The sequence below is a fragment of the Notechis scutatus genome, chromosome 6, assembly GCF_049901735.1.
Source record: "Notechis scutatus isolate UNSWTSFEM ecotype Mainland chromosome 6, rNotScu1.2, whole genome shotgun sequence".
Taxonomy (NCBI): domain Eukaryota; kingdom Metazoa; phylum Chordata; class Lepidosauria; order Squamata; family Elapidae; genus Notechis; species Notechis scutatus.
In genome coordinates, this window is record NC_142014.1 from 79,589,017 (window position 1) to 79,607,119 (window position 18,103).

The following is an 18,103-nucleotide window of genomic DNA, read 5'->3' on the forward strand; positions in this document are numbered from 1 at the left end:
TCAACGCCCAGAATTCCCCAGCCAGCAGGCTTTAAGTTGGGTGGACTTCGACTCCCAGAATTCCCATCCAGCATGCTTTGAGATGGGTGGACTTCGACTCCCAGAATTCCCCATCCAGCATGCTTTGAGATGGGTGGACTTCCACTCCCAGAATTCCCCAGCCAGCATGCTTTGAGACGGGTGGACTTCCACTCCCAGAATTCCCCAGCCAGCAGGCGTTGAGATGGGTGGACTTCAACGTCCAGAATTCCCCAGCCAGCAGGCTTTAAGATGGGTGGACTTCAACGCCCAGAATTCCCCAGCCAGCAGGCTTTAAGATGGGTGGACTTCGACGCCCAGAATTCCCCAGCCAGAAGGCTTTGAGACGGGTGGACTTGACTCCCAGAATTCCCGGCCAGCAGGCTTTAAGATGAGTGGACTTCAATTCCCAGAATTCCCGGCCAGCATGCTTTAAGATGGGTGGACTTCGACTCCCAGAATTCCCCAGCCAGCATGCTTTAAATTGGGTGGACTTCGACTCCCAGAATTCCCCATCCAGCAGGCTTTAAGATGGGTGGACTTCAACGCCAGAATTCCCCAGCCAGCAGGCTTTAAGATGGGTGGACTTCGACTCCCAGAATTCCCCAGCCAGCAGGCTTTAAGATGGGTGGACTTCAACGCCCAGAATTCCCCAGCCAGCAGGCTTTAAGATGGGTGGACTTCAACGCCCAGAATTCCCCAGCCAGAAGGCTTTGAGACGGGTGGACTTCGACTCCCAGAATTCCCCAGCCAGCAGGCTTTAAGATGGGTGGACTTCAATTCCCAGAATTCCCGGCCAGCATGCTTTAAGATGGGTGGACTCCGACTCCCAGAATTCCCCAGCCAGCATGCTTTAAGTTGGGTGGACTTAGCTCCCAGAATTCCCCATCCAGCAGGCTTTAAGATGGGTGGACTTCGACTCCCAGAATTCCCCATCCAGCAGGCTTTAAGTTGGGTGGACTTCGACTCCCAGAATTCCCCAGCCAGCATGCTTTAAGTTGGGTGGACTTCGACTCCCAGAATTCCCCATCCAGCAGGCTTTAAGATGGGTGGACTTCGACTCCCAGAATTCCCCATCCAGCAGGCTTTAAGATGGGTGGACTTCGACTCCCAGAATTCCCCAGCCAGCAGGCTTTAAGATGGGTGGACTTCAACGCCCAGAATTCCCAGCCAGCAGGCTTTAAGTTGGGTGGACTTCGACTCCCAGAATTCCCCATCCAGCATGCTTTGAGATGGGTGGACTTCGACTCCCAGAATTCCCCATCCAGCATGCTTTGAGATGGGTGGACTTCCACTCCCAGAATTCCCCAGCCAGCATGCTTTGAGACGGGTGGACTTCCACTCCCAGAATTCCCCAGCCAGCATGCTTTGAGATGGGTGGACTTCAACTCCCAGAATGCTTGCTGGGGCATTCTGGGAGTTGAAGTCCCGCCATGCCATTTGCCAAGCACGTAAGTCACTTTTTTCAATGCCATTGTAATTTCGAACTGTCACAAAAACAAGGGATCATCGTACGTTAAAGCCTACTTAGGTGCGTTACAAGAATGATTTGGGTTGCTAGCGGGTGCAGCTTATCCCAACCTTGACCAAAGCTCTTCTCTTCTTCCCCCCAAAACCCTCCAGATGATTACGATGAAGCCTTCTCCAAACTCAGCAGCCTTCTGGAAGAGTTCCTGGGACTGGTGCAGCCTTCCGAATCCGAAGTTAAGGGGCCTCCAGCCGGCAGCAAATACCTTTCAGGTACTAAACACGGCTGAATCCTACAACCCCCAGAATTCCTCAGCCAGCATGTCTGGCAGAAGACTTCTGGGAGTTGGAAGTCCACAAGTCTTTTTTTTTTATTAAAAAAAATATAGTTTATTAGTTTTTACAATTAAAACCAACCAACAATACATACACAAATAAGCAAAGGAAAAGAAAGGAAGAAAGAAAAGGAAAGAAGGAAAGAAGAAGAAGAAAGAGAGAGAAAGAAGGTTAAAAGCATTCTTATTTTTTCAGTTTGTAAGATTTTTTTCCCCCGTAACCTTAATTTATGTCATGTACCCACACCTGTTCTTTACTTATATCGCTACCTCGTTATTATAAGTTAATACTTTTCTCTTATGCCTTATGATATATAATTTATCTTTGGTCAATCCAATTATACCAACAATTCCAGCTATCATAATATAGTGAAGTGTCTTTGTTTTTTAGCACCAAAGTCAATTTATCCATTTCTGCACATTTTGAAATTTTTTCAATAATCATTTCATCTGATGGAATTTGATGTTGTTTCCAGTGTTGAGCGAAGGCTAATCTGGCCGCTGTTAAAATGTGTATTGTTATGTATTTAGCTTTTTTGGAAATTTGTTTATCAAAAATCCCTAACAGGAAGGACTCTGGTTTGTATTCGATCTGCTCTTTTGTAATTTCTTCCAACCAAGTTTTGATTTTCTTCCAGTACTTTTGGGTTTCTGTACAAGACCACCACATATGGAAAAAGGTTCCTTCTTTTTTCCTACACTTCCAGCAATACGGACTCATGTTAGGGTGCATCTTCGCTAACCTCGAAGGGGGGAGGTGCCATCTATAAAACATTTTATAAAGATTTTGGAAGTCCACAAGTCTTAAAGGTGCCAAGGTTGGAGGCCCTGTTCTTGTCCAACCCTCTACTTTGAGACCAGAGATTTATTTCATGAGTAATTTGGAACATGAAAATCCATCATAACATAACAACATTTATAGTAAGATAGTACTTACTAACAACCCATTGCAATGAGGTCCAGAGATAGTAGCTAACTCCAGAAAGGATAGCTACCATCAGTGGTCCTGGTTTGAGATTCACCCCTTCTTTTGTACCCTTCTTCTTCTGAAGCCCACCCCGTGGTATGTCATCTTACTGGATGTACTTTCCTAATTCCCTCCTACTGTCCATAAATTAACACATTGTAGGTATATGCCAACTCGCTTACCATCTGCTACTTTGTCTCCTTTTTTTTTCCTCAATGTCCCAAATTTTGGGATCCAAAATAGCTCTTATTTTTGTCCAGCAAATATATGCTTTTTGCAGGAGAAGCAGATAGCAAACATTGCTGTTCCTGCCAAATCAGAATAGAATAGAATGGAATGGAATGGAATGGAATGGAATTCTTTATTGGCCAAGTGTGGTTGGACACACAAGGAATTTGTCTTTGGTCAAAATGCTCTCAGTGTACATAAAAGAAAAGAGACATTTGTCAAGAGTCAAGAATCATCAGGTACAACACTTAATAATAGTCATAGGGTACAATCAACAATCAAATCATACTAGGAAACAGTCCATATAAATCGTAAGGATGCAAACAACAAGGTTACAGTCATACAGTCTGGGAGGGGATGGGTGATAGGAAGTGATGAGAAGATGAATAGTAATAGTAGTGCAGACTTTGTAAATAGTTGGACTGTGTTGAGGGAATTATTTGTTTAGCAGAATGACGGTGTTTGAGGAAAAACTGTCCTTGTGTCTAGTTGTTCTGGTGTGCAATGCTCTATAGCGTAGTATTGAGGGTAGGAGTTGAAACAATTTATGTCCAGGATGTGAGGGGTCTGTAGATATTTTCACAGCCCTCTTTTTGACTCACGCAGGATATAGGTCCTCCATGGAAGGCAGGTTGGTAGTAATTGTTTCTTCTGCAGTCCTAATTACCCTCTGGAGTCTGTGTCTGTCCTGTTGGGTTGCAGAGCCAAACCAGACAGTTATAGGGGTGCAGATGACAGACTCAATAGTTCCTCTGTAGAACTGGATCAGCAGCTCCTTGGGAAGTTTGAGCTTTCTGAGTTGGCACAGGAAGAGCATTCTTCGTTGGGCTTTTTTGATGACGTTTTTGATGTTAGGTGTCCATTTTAGGTCTTGTGATATAGTAGAACCTAGAAATTTGAAGGTCTCTACTGTTGATACGGTGTTGTCTAGTATTGTAAGAGGTGGTAGTATGGGAGGGTTTCTTCTAAAGTCTACCACCATTTCTGTGGGTTTGAGTGTGTTCAGTTCCAGATTGTTCTGGTCACACCACGAGGCAAGTTGTACAGCCTCCCATCTGTATGCGGATTCGTCATTGTCTCGAATAAGATCAATCTCTGTTGTGTCATCGGCTCAGCCGATTGCCAGTATTTCGCCATGCTTGCAAAAATCAGCTCAGCCGGTGTTATTATATATTGTTAATTTGAGGCCAACAAATTTAGGCAGAGGCCTCCACCAACTTTAGGGCCTAGTTGTCCTTTACTCACACCCCTGTCTAAGGAAGGAGTCCTTACATCATTCTAAACAAATGGCCGTCCAATCTGATGGGCCACACACAACTCCTCTCGTGGAAGGAGAGAGTCAGTTTGGTCTAATGGTTCCACCATTCTGGATATACAAATTAACAGAATAACAGAGGTGAAAGGAACCCCGGAAGTCATCTAATCCAACCCCCTGCTCAAGCAGGAGACCCTCTACCAGAGGTCTCCAAATCTGACAACTTTAAGACTTGTGGACTTCAACTCCCAGAATTCCTCAGCAGGAATTCTGGGAGTTGAAGTCCACAAGTCTTAAAGTTGCCAAGTTTGGGAGGGCCCCTGCCCTACCTCATGTCAGAAAACAGCAGTCCCATTTCTTCTTGAAAACCTCCCGTGATGGAGCACCCACAATTTCTGAGGGCAAAGCCGTTCCGCCGATTATCTGCCGTTTGTTTTTAGCTCCCAACAAGGAGTCGTCTGCAGCTCAGAAGGTAAGCGGCATCCGAGGGACCGATGGTGTCGCCCCCTCTCCTACTCCCAACGAATTTATGGATTCTTCCGCCAAAAATTACACCGCCAAAATATCAGCTCAACTTTCAGCACAGAAGACCCCGGTGGTAAGTAAGAGAGACCAGAACCCGTTTGGAGTTATTGATGAAACACAAAAGTCATGTTAACCAAACTGGACACTCGCAAGCACCTACGCTTTGAAGTCCAGTTGGATTTCCAGAAATGTCCAAAAGTTGTTCTGACCCAGCTCCCCAAACACAGCAAACCCTCTGAAATTAACTCAGATTCATTTCTTAGGAGCGCCGGAAGCCCCAGCAAATAGTTTCTCTCTCACCGCAGGCTAACTGCTCTGTCTGGCAGAGAGATGAATAGCGGTCTGTCACATCTATTCATCTCCAACCCCTGCCTTTTATCCCCCAAGCTAGGTTGGGGCTTCACTAGCAGTGGTAGCTTTTCCGTCCCAAGGACCAGCTCATAGATTTCCACTGCTCTCCTCTCCTCTGCTTTCTGTGCATCCGTGCGTCAGACACTGACGCAAGCTGTTCCTCCTCTTCCTCATCGGCCGCCTCCAAACTGGGGGCTGTTGACTCTCCATCTGAGAGCTGACGGACGGCCCAGGCTCTCTCTCTCTCTCTCTCTCTCTCCTCTCCCTCTCCCTCTCTCTCCCCCTCTCTCTCTCTCCCCTCTCTCTCTCTCTCTCTCTCTCTCTCTCTCTCTCTCATACGCTTGACCTTTGCAGTTACTAACTGTGAGTCTGCCATGAATCATGGGGTGGAGGGAGGCAGTTGGGAGTGGGGACTGCTCATCATACCTTCCAAAGACACCATCTCAGGGTCAAAGCACTGGGAATGGAACGCAACGGCTCACCACCCAGTCTGCTGTCGAAGAGACAGTTCCCAAAACAATCTATTCAAATACGATTGGACAATAAGGGACCAGCAAGGGGGAGGTCCTGTGGCGGAACCGTATGAGGAAAGCTAACTGGCAGAGTTTGGCGTGCAAACCTCAGCTCTGGCTTTCCTATTGTAGTAATAATCACAAAACACAGCCGGAGACACGTGAACAATATGGAAGAGCTTTATTATGAAGTTTTTGCAAAAGGGAATTCTGCTCATGGCAGAAGACATTTTCCCCAGGAGGGCTGGGGTTTATATACAGGTTCAAATATGCAGTCTCTGCCCCTTTCCTGGGTTCACAGTCTATCCAACTACGTATCTTCCTACGCCACGCCCATATTATTGTTGTCTACCACCTGTTTCCTTGTTCTTGGAAACTACCCTTGTTCTCATGGCTGCTTCTTGTTATGTCCATCTAAGCACAATGGATCATGAACAGATTTCCATTGGGTCAGAATGACCTAGCATAACACCTATTCCAGCCAAGAACTTGACATTTTACTTTTAAAACATAACAAGTTAAAAAAAAAACATGATATGTTTGTTAGAGACAGTTATATAACTGTCCAGTAATCATGGCACAGTTCTTCTGTCCTTCATTTTCTCAGGTGTAACTTACAATATATAATTTCCACATATAACAGCTGTACTGTAAACGACTTTTAGTAAAGTATATCTGTCGCTAAAAATGGGAGTTGAGGGTCTTTTTTTTCTAAAAGACCAAGTTGGGCAGGTCGGACACATTTCACTTCTCGTGCAAAAAGCTTCTGGAGGAGATGACCAGGCTGAGCCCAAGCGAGGGGGTCAAACACATCACAAGCTAGGAGCCCCTTCCCACCCACAAGAGATCTAGGTCCAGCCCACCTTCTTATCTACCGCTCCTTTCCCTTGACCGTTAGTAGTTCAGATTCTTGTAGAGAGCTTAAGTTTGCAATAAATCTTTAGACTCATTTGGACTGCCTGAATCTCCGGATTTCTGCGGCGCTTGGCAGCTTCTTCAGTTCAGAAGGTTTATTTTCTTCCCTGAGGAATCTTTTTTCATCCCAGGCTATGGGCGAAGAACGTCAACACGAGCAGATCCTCAAGGGCTCCCATTCAAGGATCCCAAGCCACAGGAAAGGGTCCCTTGATTTGACTGGAAAGAAGCCCAGGGAGTCTTCCATCGTGGATCCATTTATGGTCCTCCATGGGGGAAAACATACTCAACGGAGAAGTTCCCTGCTTTGTATCCAAGAGATCCCAACATCTTGTGGGAGAGAGAAGTCCGGAAAGAGTGATTGACAGTTTCTCCATGTATATTTTAAGCCAGAGGTCTCCAAACTTGGCAACTTTAAGACTTGTGGACTTTTAACTCCCAGAAGTCCACAAGTCTTCAAGTTTGGAAGCTCCTAGCATGGATGGCTGAGGAATTCTGGGACTTGACGTCCATAAATCTTCAAGTTTGGAGGCTCCTAGCGTGGCTGGCTAGGGAATTCTGGGACTTGAAGTCCACAAGTCTTCAAGTTTGGAAGCTCCTAGCATGGCTGGCTGAGGAATTCTGGGACTTGAAGTCCATAAATCTTCAAGTTTGGAGGCTCCTAACATGGTTGGCTGAGGAATTCTGGGAATTGAAGTCCACAAGTCTTCAAGTTTGGAAGCTCCTAACATGGCTGGCTGAGGAATTCTGGGAATTGAAGTCCACAAGTCTTCAAGTTTGGAAGCTCCTAACATGGCTGGCTGAGGAATTCTGGGAATTGAAGTCCATAAATCTTCAAGTTTGGAGGCTCCTAGCATGGCTGGCTGAGGAATTCTGGGACTTGAAGTCCATAAATCTTCAAGTTTGGAAGCTCCTAGCATGACTGGCTGAGGAATTCTGGGACTTGAAGTCCATAAATCTTCAAGTTTGGAAGCTCCTAGCATGGCTGGCTAGGGAATTCTGGGAGTTGAAGTCCACAAGTTTTAAAGTTGCCGAGTTTGGAGACCCCTGTTTTAAGTAGTCTGATCCCCTCAAAATCAGGAGCATCCTAGTAGCACCATATCTGACTACCTTTCATTCCAGCATAAGTGAAGTTGATGGCTTACAAGAAAATCAATAGCTGAAAAAATGGGTGTCCCCAGACTTCTTCTGATGGTTTTGTTCCGCAGACTAAGTCTTTGGGGCTCTTCCAGCGAATTCTTCAACCAGCCCTTAGGAGAAGTTTGAGTTTGACTAGTCTAGTGAAAAGAAGGACATGGGGGGGACATGATAGCAGTCTTCCAGTATTTGAGGGTCTGCCACAAAGAGGAGGGGGTCCAATTATTCTCCAAAGCACCAGAGGGCAGCGCGAGAAACAATGGTTGGAAACTCATCAAGGAGAGAAGCAACCTTGATTTAAGGAGAAACTTTCTAACATTGAGGACAATTTACCAGTGGAACAGCTTGCCACCAGAAGTTGTGGGAGCTTCATCACTGGAGGCTTTCAAGAAGAGACTGGACAGCCATTTGTCTGAAATGGTATAGGCTCTCCTGTTTGAGCAGGGGGTTGGACTAGAAGATCTCCAAGGTCCCTTCCAACTTATTCTGCTATTCTTCCTTCCTTCCTTTCCTCCCTCCCTCCCTCCCTTTGTTCCTTCCCTTCCTCCGTCCCTCCCTTTCTTCCGTTCATCCCTCCCTTCCCTTCTTTTCTTCCTTTGTTCCTTCCCTTCCCTTCCTCCGTCCCTCCCTTCCTTCCTTTCCTCCCTCCCTCCCTCCGTTCCTTCCCTTCCTCCGTCCCTCCCTTTCTTCTGTCCCTCTGTCCTTCCCTTCCTTTCTTCCTTTGTTCCTTCCCTTCCCTTCCCCGTCCCTCCCTTTCTTCCATCCATCTGTCCATTCCTCCCTTCCTTTCTTCCCTTCCTTTCTTCCTTCATTCCTTCCCTTCCTCCATCCCTCCTTTCTTCTGTCCCTCCCTTCCCTTCTTCCTTTGTTCCTTCCCTTCCCTTCCTCTGTCCCTTCCTTTCTTCTGTCCCTCTGTCCTTCCCTTCCTTTCTTCCTTTGTTCCTTCCCTTCCCCATCCCACCCTTTCTTCCATCCATCTGTCCATTCCTTCCTTCCTTTCTTCCCTCCCTTCCCTTCATTCCTTCCCTTCCTCCATCCCTCCCTTTCTTCTGTCGATCCATCCATCCCTCCCTTCCTTCGTTCCTTCCCTTCCCCGTCCCTCCCTTTCTTCCGTTCATCCCTCCCTTCCATTCTTCCTTCCCTCCCTTCCCTTTTCTTCCTTCATTCCTTTCCTTCCTCTGTCCCTCCCTTTCTTCCGTCCCTCCCTCCCTTTCTTCCTTCCCTCCCTTCCCTTCCTTTCTTCCTTCATTCCTTCCCTTCCTCCATCCCTCCCTTTCTTCTGTCCCTCTGTCCTTCCCTTCCTTTCTTCCTTTGTTCCTTCCCTTCCCTTCCCCCGTCCCTCCCTTTCTTCCATCCATCTGTCCATTCCTCCCTTCCTTTCTTCCCTCCCTTCCCTTCATTCCTTCCCTTCCTCCATCCCTCCCTTTCTGTCGATCCATCCATCCTTCGTTCATTCCTTCCCTTCCCCATCCCTCCCTTTCTTCCGTTCATCCCTCCCTTCCATTCTTCCTTCCCTCCCTTCCCTTCTTTTCTTCCTTCGTTCCTTCCCTTCCTCTGTCCCTCCCTTTCTTCGTCCCTCCCTCCCTTTCTTCCTTCCCTCCCTCCCTTCCCTTCCTTTCTTCCTTCATTCCTTCCCTTCCTCCATCCCTCCCTTTCTTGTCCCTCCCTTCCTTCTTCCTTTGTTCCTTCCCTTCCCTTCCTCTGTCCCTTCCTTTCTTCTGTCCCTCTGTCCTTCCCTTCCTTTCTTCCTTTGTTCCTTCCCTTCCCCGTCCCTCCCTTTCTTCCATCCATCTGTCCATTCCTCCCTTCCTTTCTTCCCTCCCTTCCCTTCGTTCCTTCCCTTCCCCATCCCTCCCTTTCTTCCGTTCATCCCTCCCTTCCATTCTTCCTTCCCTCCCTTCCCTTCTTTTCTTCCTTCGTTCCTTCCCTTCCTCTGTCCCTCCCTTTCTTTCGTCCCTCCCTCCCTTTCTTCCTTCCCTCCCTCCCTTCCCTTCCTTTCTTCCTTCATTCCTTCCCTTCCTCCATCCCTCCCTTTCTTGTCCCTCCCTTCCCTTCTTCCTTTGTTCCTTCCTTCCCTTCCTCTGTCCCTTCCTTTCTTCTGTCCCTCTGTCCTTCCCTTCCTTTCTTCCTTTGTTCCTTCCCTTCCCCGTCCCTCCCTTTCTTCCATCCATCTGTCCATTCCTCCCTTCCTTTCTTCCCTCCCTTCCCTTCGTTCCTTCCCTTCCTCCACCCCTCCCTTTCTTCTGTTCCTTCCCTTCCCTTCCCTTCCTCCCTCCTCCCTCCCTTCCACCTTTCCCTCCTTCTCCATCCCTGGAGTTTTTCAAGAAGAGAGACCGGACAGCCCCTTGTCTGGAATGGTCTAGGCTCTCCTGTTTGAGGGGGTTGGACTAAAAGACCTCCAAGGTCCCTTTCCAGCTCTATTTGGACGGAGAAGCAAGAGGAGAAACCTCACCAAAGCCAGAAGGCGATGGTGGGAGAATGTTCTAGAGTGATGGTGTCATAATGGGGGATTTCATCCCTGGTGGTCTCCTTGCTAGGAGGGTCAGGGCCCCTCCTCCCATATCTGGAGCTGCCACCCCCCCTCAGATGGAGAACAGGAGTCGCAAATCCATCCCCTACCCCCCAATCAGCAAAAGGCTTCCTTTTTGGAGAGAGGTAGGTAGGGAGGCACCCTCCCTCGGTTTCTCCCAGAGGGTCCTGGCCTTCAAGAAGGGAGGCAGTAGGCCACCCTGAGACCTCCATGTCCGGGAGAAAGTTCAGGGGCCTAGTTTGGTTGGGCAGGTTTGAGGAAAAACAGGAGAACCAAACAGTGAGTACCAGCAATACCCCTTTACTAGGCCTTGGTCAGGCCGCCCTTGGGATGCTGCGTCCAGTTTTGGATGCCACGATGTAAAGAAAAGATGTTGAGGCTCTAGAAAGCGCAGAGAAGAGCAACAAAGAGGATTAGGGGGCTGTAAGCTAAAACATACAAAGAACGGGAACTGGGCTTGGCTAGTTTGACGAAAAGAAGGACCAGGGGAGACAGGAGAGCAGTCTTCCAATATTTGGGGGGCTGCCCCAGAGAGAAGAAAGGGGTCAAGCTATTTTCCAAGGCACCTGAAGGCCAGACGAGGAATAATGGAGGGAAACTGAACCAGGAGAGATTCAACCTGGAAATAAGGAGAAACTTTCTGACAGAACAATCAACCCATGGAGAAGAAGCTGCCCTCGGAAGTTGTAGGAGCGCCCATCAGTTGAGACTTTGAAGAAGAGATTGGACTGCCATTTGTCTGAAATAGTATAGGGCTTCTTGCATGAGCAGGGGTTGGACTAGAGGACCTCCAAGGTCCTTTCCAACTCTGTTATTTTGTTTCCCAGAAGGAAACGCAGCTAGCCATTTGCACCTAAGATGCATTGGATTCTGCTCTGGTAGAGTAGACAAAAATCAAGCTCAAAACTGATCAACTATTTTTTCTACTTTACCTCTTATACTTACTGAGTTATTGTCTGAGTGAAATTTAGGGGTGAAGGGTAGGGAAATGTAGGGTGCCCATAGTTCCCTGAAGAAAGAATTGTTTTATCCTGGATAACTCTTCACCATCTGGGATTCTTCAGCTCCTGGTGTTTCTCAAGAGGCTTACATATAAAATGGATGATAGGACAGCCAGGCTTCTAAATCTTGGCAATTTTAAAATGGTGAACTTTTAACTCCCAGAATCCCCCAGCCAGCAGGCTTTGAGATGGGTGGACTTCCACTCCCAGAATTCCCCAGCCAGAAGGCTTTGAGATGGGTGGACTTCAATTCCCAGAATCCCCCAGCCAGCAGGCTTTGAGATGGGTGGACTTCAATTCCCAGAATCCCCCAGCCAGAAGGCTTTGAGATGGGTGGACTTCCACTCCCAGAATCCCCCAGCCAGAAGGCTTTGAGATGGGTGGACTTTAAGTCCCAGAACTCCCCAGTCTTCATGCTTTAAGATGGGTCGATTTCAACTCCCAGAATTTTCTAGCCTACAGGCTTTGAGATGGGTGGAGTTCAACTCCCAGAATCCCTCAGCCAGCAAACTTTAAGATGGGGTGTGTGTGTGTGTGTGTGGAACTCCACGTTGTGAATTCTGAAAGTCCACCCATCTTAAAGTTGTCAAGGTAGAGAAACACTGCCCAGAAATTGGGTTATCTCAGGGGCCAAGCTCCACGTTCCCCTCCAACCCATGAAGCCGGGGAGATACCTTCCTGCAGGGGTTTTGAAGAAGTCTCATGAACTTTCCACAAGACCATTAAACCCAGGGTCCCCCAAACTTGGCCAGTTTAAGACTTGTGGACTTCAACTCCCAGAATTCCTCCTCCAGTCATGTTAGCTCAGGAATTCTGGGAGTTGGTCCACAAGTCTTAAACTGGCCAAATTTGGAGACCTCTGCATTAAACTAAGAAGGGTTTTTTTTTTTTTCTTCCATGGGTTCCTTCTTACCAACCCTCACCTGCCATTGGTGTGTCTATCTGACCACCGATGTCTGCCCCCCAGGGGGACCAGCGACCTCATGGGTGCCCTAACTTCACCAAGGTTGACCCATTGCAGAGCCTATGTCCCCTGGATAATGACTTGTGCCCAAACCTTGGGCTGACCGGCCACTAAGAAAGCTGATTGTGTTCCATCTCCAGGAAGAGGCATCGTTCCAGCGAAGGCAGCGCCTGGCCAAGCAGGGCCTGATGGGCAAAACCATCTCCTCCTACTCCCAGCTGTTCGAGAGGTAAAAATAGACACACGCACCCCCTTCCCTAAAAGAATGGTTTGCTCCAAAGAAGGGAGGGAGGGAGGGAGGGAGGGAGAAATCAGGAAGCCAAAACACATGGGCTTATTCCTCTTTATGTTAATTATAACCGTTAGGAGGAATTTCCTGACAGTGAGAACAATTAACTAGAGGATCGCCAAGGTCCCTTCCAACTCTATTATCCTGTTAGTCTAACCCCAGGGGGTCTTCAAACTTGACAGCTTTAAGACTTGTGGACTTCAACTCCCAGAATTCCTCCTCCAGTCACCTTAGCTCAGGGATTCTGGGAGTTGAAGTCCACAAGTCTCAAACTGGCCAAGTTTGAAGACTCTTGTGATAGAAGATGGATGGATGGATGGATGGATGGATAGACGATAGACAGACAGATACAGATCAGGGGTCTTCAAACTTGACAGCTTTAAGACTTGTGGACTTCAACTCCCAGAATTCCTCCTCCAGTCATGTTAGCTCAGGAATTCTGGGAGTTGAAGTCCACAAGTCTTAAAGGTGTCAAGTTTGAAGATCCCTGGAATAGATAGATAGAGGAAGAGAGGTAGGATAGATAGATGATAGATGATAGATAGATAGATAGATAGATAGATAGATAGATAGATAGATAGATAGATAGATAGATGATAGATAAGGATAGGATAGGATAGAATAGGAATAGAATAGAATAGAATAGAATAGAATAGAATAGAATAGAATAGTAGAATAGAATAGAATAGAATAGAATAGAATAGAATAGAATAGAATAGAATAGAATAGAATAGATCAAGGGTCTTCAAACTTGAAAGCTTTAAGACTTGTGGACTTCAACTCCCAGAATTCCTCCTCCAGTCATGTTAGCTCAGGAATTCTGGGAGGTGAAGTCCACAACTGGCCAAGTTTGAAGACCCTTGAATTAACCAGTGGAACAACTTGTCTCCAGAAATTGTGGGTAATCCATCCCTGGAGGCTTTTAAGAAGAGACCGGGCAGCCATTTGTCTGAAATGGTTATAGGGTCTCCTGTTTGAGCAGTGAGTTGGACTTGTTGGAAGTAAAATCAGATCCGGTTCCAAACTGGGAGACAGACGCTGAAATAAATTGGAGGCAAGCTGCATTTGGGAAACGTCTCTGGTTTATTTGGTAGCCAGAAACTACAGCGGCAGGAACATGTTTCTGGGGTGGCTGACAAAGTGAGACTGAGAGTCCGTGGGTTTTCATACATTCTTTGGGCCTTTCCAGAGGTGGGTATTCAGCCAGTTCTGACCAGTTCTGGAGAACCACTAGTGGGAATTTTGAGAAGTTCGGAGAACCAGCAAATCCCACCTCTTACTGGCCCCACTCCCCTTCTATCCTCTGCCTGCCAAGTCCCAGCTGGGTCTCCTTTGGTTGCCCTGCACAGGAGAACGGAGCTGGAAAGCAGGTTAGTGGGGTGGGGAGGGAATGGGGATGTTGCAGTAGCCTTCCCCTGCCACGCCCACCAAGCCACGCCTACAGAACCGGTAGTAAAAAAAAATTGAATCCCACCACTGGGCCTTTGTGATTGAGATGTCTGTTCCTGTGCAATAATGTGTCCTTTAATATTTTAATAGCTGTTGCCAGATTCTATGGGGTCGTGTAGGGGTCATGGCTGGCTCTACAGGCAAAAAAAGGGGGAAATGCAAACCCTGAGCTAATCTTGTCAGTTTTGGCTCCTTGCGCTGCTTATTCTGAGTTTCTGGCTGCCCTTTTGTTTACGAATAGAGTGGCTTTACAAAGTAGCCATTCATAAAATCCAGCCTCTTCTGGCTTCTGCTTCTATTTCCTATGGCAGGAAGACCCAGGGTTGCTTTCTGCCTTTTAAGAAGATGTTTTTCGTCTTCTCCTTTGAGGGGAAATATTCGATCCTGCCTTTTTTAAAATATTAAGAATAAAGAATATTTTATATTCTGGGGGGGGGATGCTTTTCTACAGACTAGAAGACCTCCAAGGTCCCTCCCAATTCTTATTATTTTGGAGGGGAGGCGGCTGGGCCTAGAAGAGCACCCAACCCCCAAAGGCATCTGTAACTCCAGCAGGGGCGTCCTGGGGTTGCATGTGTGAACGTGTCAAAATCTGTCAGATGGCGACGGTGACACCACAATTGACATCTTGCAGATTGTGACACCGGCCCCCACCCCCCAGGCAAATTTCCTCCCCTTCGCCCAACACTTTGCAAGCAACCAGCTCTTTCTTTCCCCACTCACAGCTCCCTCACTGTCAATTCCACAAACTCCTATATCATCTCTCTCTCTCTCTCTCTCTGTGTCATTTTTTCAAATGCTATAAAAACAGTTTTTGATTTTTCCAAGTCGTGGGTTTGACAATGGTGTTAGATTTGCTCTCATTTCTATTATTGTTGTGTGGAAAGGGGGATTATTATTATTATTATTATTATTATTATTATTATTATTATTATTATTATTATTATTATTATTATTATTATTATTATACAACTCCTTAAGGACCAGGGTGGGAGGGTAGAAGATCAAGCTTAAGAAATATTACAGATGCCACTAAAAAAGGGAATTTTTCCCCTAACAAAACAAAAGGCTGGATTTTGTCCAGTCTTTTTGCATTGGGGGAAACTTACAGATCCTTCCTTCCTTTCCTTCCTTTCCTTCCTTTCCTTCCTTTCCTTCCTTCCTTCCATCCCTCCCTCCTTTCCTCCTTCCTTCCCTCCTTCCTTCCCTCCCTCCCTCCTTCTCTCCTCTTTCCTTCCTTCTTTCCTTCCTTCTCTCCTTCCTTCCCTCCCTCCCTCCTTCTCTCCTCCCTCTTTCCTTCCTTCCTTCCTTCCTTTAGTTAGTTAATTTAAAATCCCACCTTTATTGTTTTTATACAAAAGGCAGTGAACATACCTAATCCTCTTCCCTCTTTCTATTTTCCTCAGAATAAAAACCCTGTGAGGTGACTTGGGCTGAGGGGGAGAACTTGGCCATTTAAAGACGTGTGGACTACAACTCCCAGAAATCCCCAGCCAGCCATGCTATATGGGGAATTCTGGGAGTCGAAGTCCACACATGCCGTAAGGTTGCCAAAGTTGAAAAAAAAAATACGGATTTAAGAGCAGGAGTATCTAACTCTTGGCCATTTTAAGAGGTGTGGACTACAACTCCCAGAATTCCCTAGCCAGCCATGCTACATGAGGAATTCTGGGAGCCGAAGTCCACACATGCCTTAAGGTTGCCAAAGTTGAAATATACACCTTTTAAGCGCAGGGGGGTATCCAACCTTGGCCATTTTTTGGAAGAATCCTCCTCTGGATTTGAGCCCCACCTCCAGAAACTCACCTCCCAGCCCTGCCCTCTCCTAGCCGGTTGGCTCTGAGAACGGCAGGCTTCCTCCAGGCACGCCGGTTTCTCAGGTGTGCATACAGGTGTGCTCGGCTTGCACAAGCCTGTCGCTGCTGGAATCCCAGCAGGCTGCAACGTTGCATTTTTAAAAGAAAAAGAAAAAAATCAGCCCACCCTGTACTAGATGGTATCTGTTTTCAGAGCACGGGATCTGTTAGGGTTTTGGGGATTAACCCCTAGCAGAGTATTGCAGCAGTAGTCAAGCCAGGAAGCCAAAGGAGAGCGGAAGGGCCCCAGAGTATACACACACTGAACACAAACACTGTTTGTAGTTTAAATAGTTTTTAATCCAGTTAGAGTTTAAGCATTGTCATTCAGTCCATTAAGTCATTCACAGTATTTCCATCCAGTAAGACTCACTAGTATAGTCCAAGTTAAGAGTCCTTGCAATATCTTTATCAGCCGATAAAGATATCTTCTCCTCCTCCGGTTTCACTCTCCAGAGAAACAAACGCTGGATATTCAGTAGAATTACGCAGTAAATCAGCAAACAGTAGCAAACAATAACAGTTCAGTCACAGGCACTCACAGTCAGTAATCACAGTTAGTCGCAGTAGCACACAGTAAGTCGCAGCAACACACAGTAACAGACAGTAAGCTTTCCAGCTTCTAATGCTTCCTTATATTGTAACTTCTAACCGCACCCTTAATCGGCTAATTGCCTGCTGCATTGTGCTTAAAGTGATAAGCACTTAAACCATGATATCTAAGTTTTATATATTTATTCACCCAAACCATATTTGGTATCAATGTTATACCTAACATACTCCCCTTTTGGGTGAAATAAATATATAATACCTTTACAATCTTATCCCATATTTTTCACAACTCTCCTGGTGCTTATTGGCACCTTGGGCTTTAGTAAAATTATCAGCTAAATTGTCCTCCGACATACAGTATTCTAGCTGAATCATCTTACTTCTTACAGATTGTCTCACGTTTAGGTATCTTAGATCTGTATGCTTGCTCCTTGTTTTTACTCCAATATTTGTGGCCATTTGAATTGCTGCCTGATTATCTTCATGTATAATTATAGGATAATCTACAGTTATACCTATATCAATTAACATTTGTTTATACATTATTAATTCTGTACATAACAAAGATAAACAGGAGAATTCTGCCTCCATAGTAGACAAACTTATATGCTGTTGTCTTATTGACTTCCAGCCTATTAATGTCTTACCCAGCATTATGGCTGTTCCTGAAGTCGACTTTCTAGTGTCTCTTTCTGATGCAAAGCTAGCATCTGCATATGCACTCAAAATTAAATCACCCTTTGGTTCTAAATACAATGAATAATTCATTGTCTTTTTAAGATATCTTAATATCCTCTTAGCTGCATTCCAGTGTCTTTCACATGGTGCAGAATTGAATCTAGCCAACTGATTCACGCAGTACGATATATCTGGTCTAGACCAATTACTAATATAATTCAAACTACCAATTAAAGATTGATAAATCACCTTATCAAACTCAGGGCTTTGTACATCAGTGTTGCTAAACTCCTGACTCATTGGAGTCTTAGCTGGCTTACAAAGCTCCATCTTGTAATCTTTTTAATCTTTTAGCAATTTGCTTATCTTATCTTCCTGAGATATCTTAAAACCTTTCCGTGTTTTCTTTATATTCAAACCGAGATACTTCTTTATCTCCCCTAATTGCTTGATCTTTATTCTCTTTCCTAATGATGCTATTATTTTATTTGCTTCATCATTAGTTTTAGTTATCAATGCAATGTCATCTGTGAATAGTAATAATAATGATACTTTCCCATTTGTCTCCCTCTTAAACAGACATGGATCGGCTAAACCAGCTTTAAATCCTATATTGTCTAGTTCCTTTACAATATACTGGTTCCATTCATAGCCTGATTGTTTTAGACCATAGAGACTTTTCTTTAACAACCAACAATCATTATTATCCTTATTTTCACTTTTAATACCAACAGGTTTTTTCATATAAATAATATGTTTTAATGGGGCGTGCAAGTAAGCAGTTTCCACATCTAAATGGTTAACTATATAGTTTTTTACTAGCTGCCCACACTAAAGCTGCCCTCAAGGTTGCTGCCTTAAGACTAGGTGCAAACACCTCATCATAGTCATTGGCATTCTGCCTAAAACCTTGGGCTACTAACCTTGCCTTATGGATTAAATTACCATCCTTACCTATTTTTACCTTAAATATCCATTTGCAGCCAATGGATTTCTTTCCTACAGGTAATTTGGCATTTTCATACACCTTCATATCACTTAATGAATTCAGTTCCTTATTCATTGCTGCATACC

The 18,103-nt window shown here is 45.7% G+C and overlaps 1 protein-coding gene across 1 annotated transcript in view; it reads left to right on the plus strand.

The window, feature by feature from the left end:
• Window positions 1-18,103, plus strand: part of LRGUK (leucine rich repeats and guanylate kinase domain containing) — a 65,734-nt gene that overhangs the window by 40,140 nt on the left and 7,491 nt on the right. Inside the window, 3 exon segments of the mRNA XM_087969156.1 lie at window positions 1,642-1,758; window positions 4,711-4,868; window positions 12,346-12,434. Coding sequence (XP_087825282.1) covers window positions 1,642-1,758; window positions 4,711-4,868; window positions 12,346-12,434 — 364 coding nt within the window.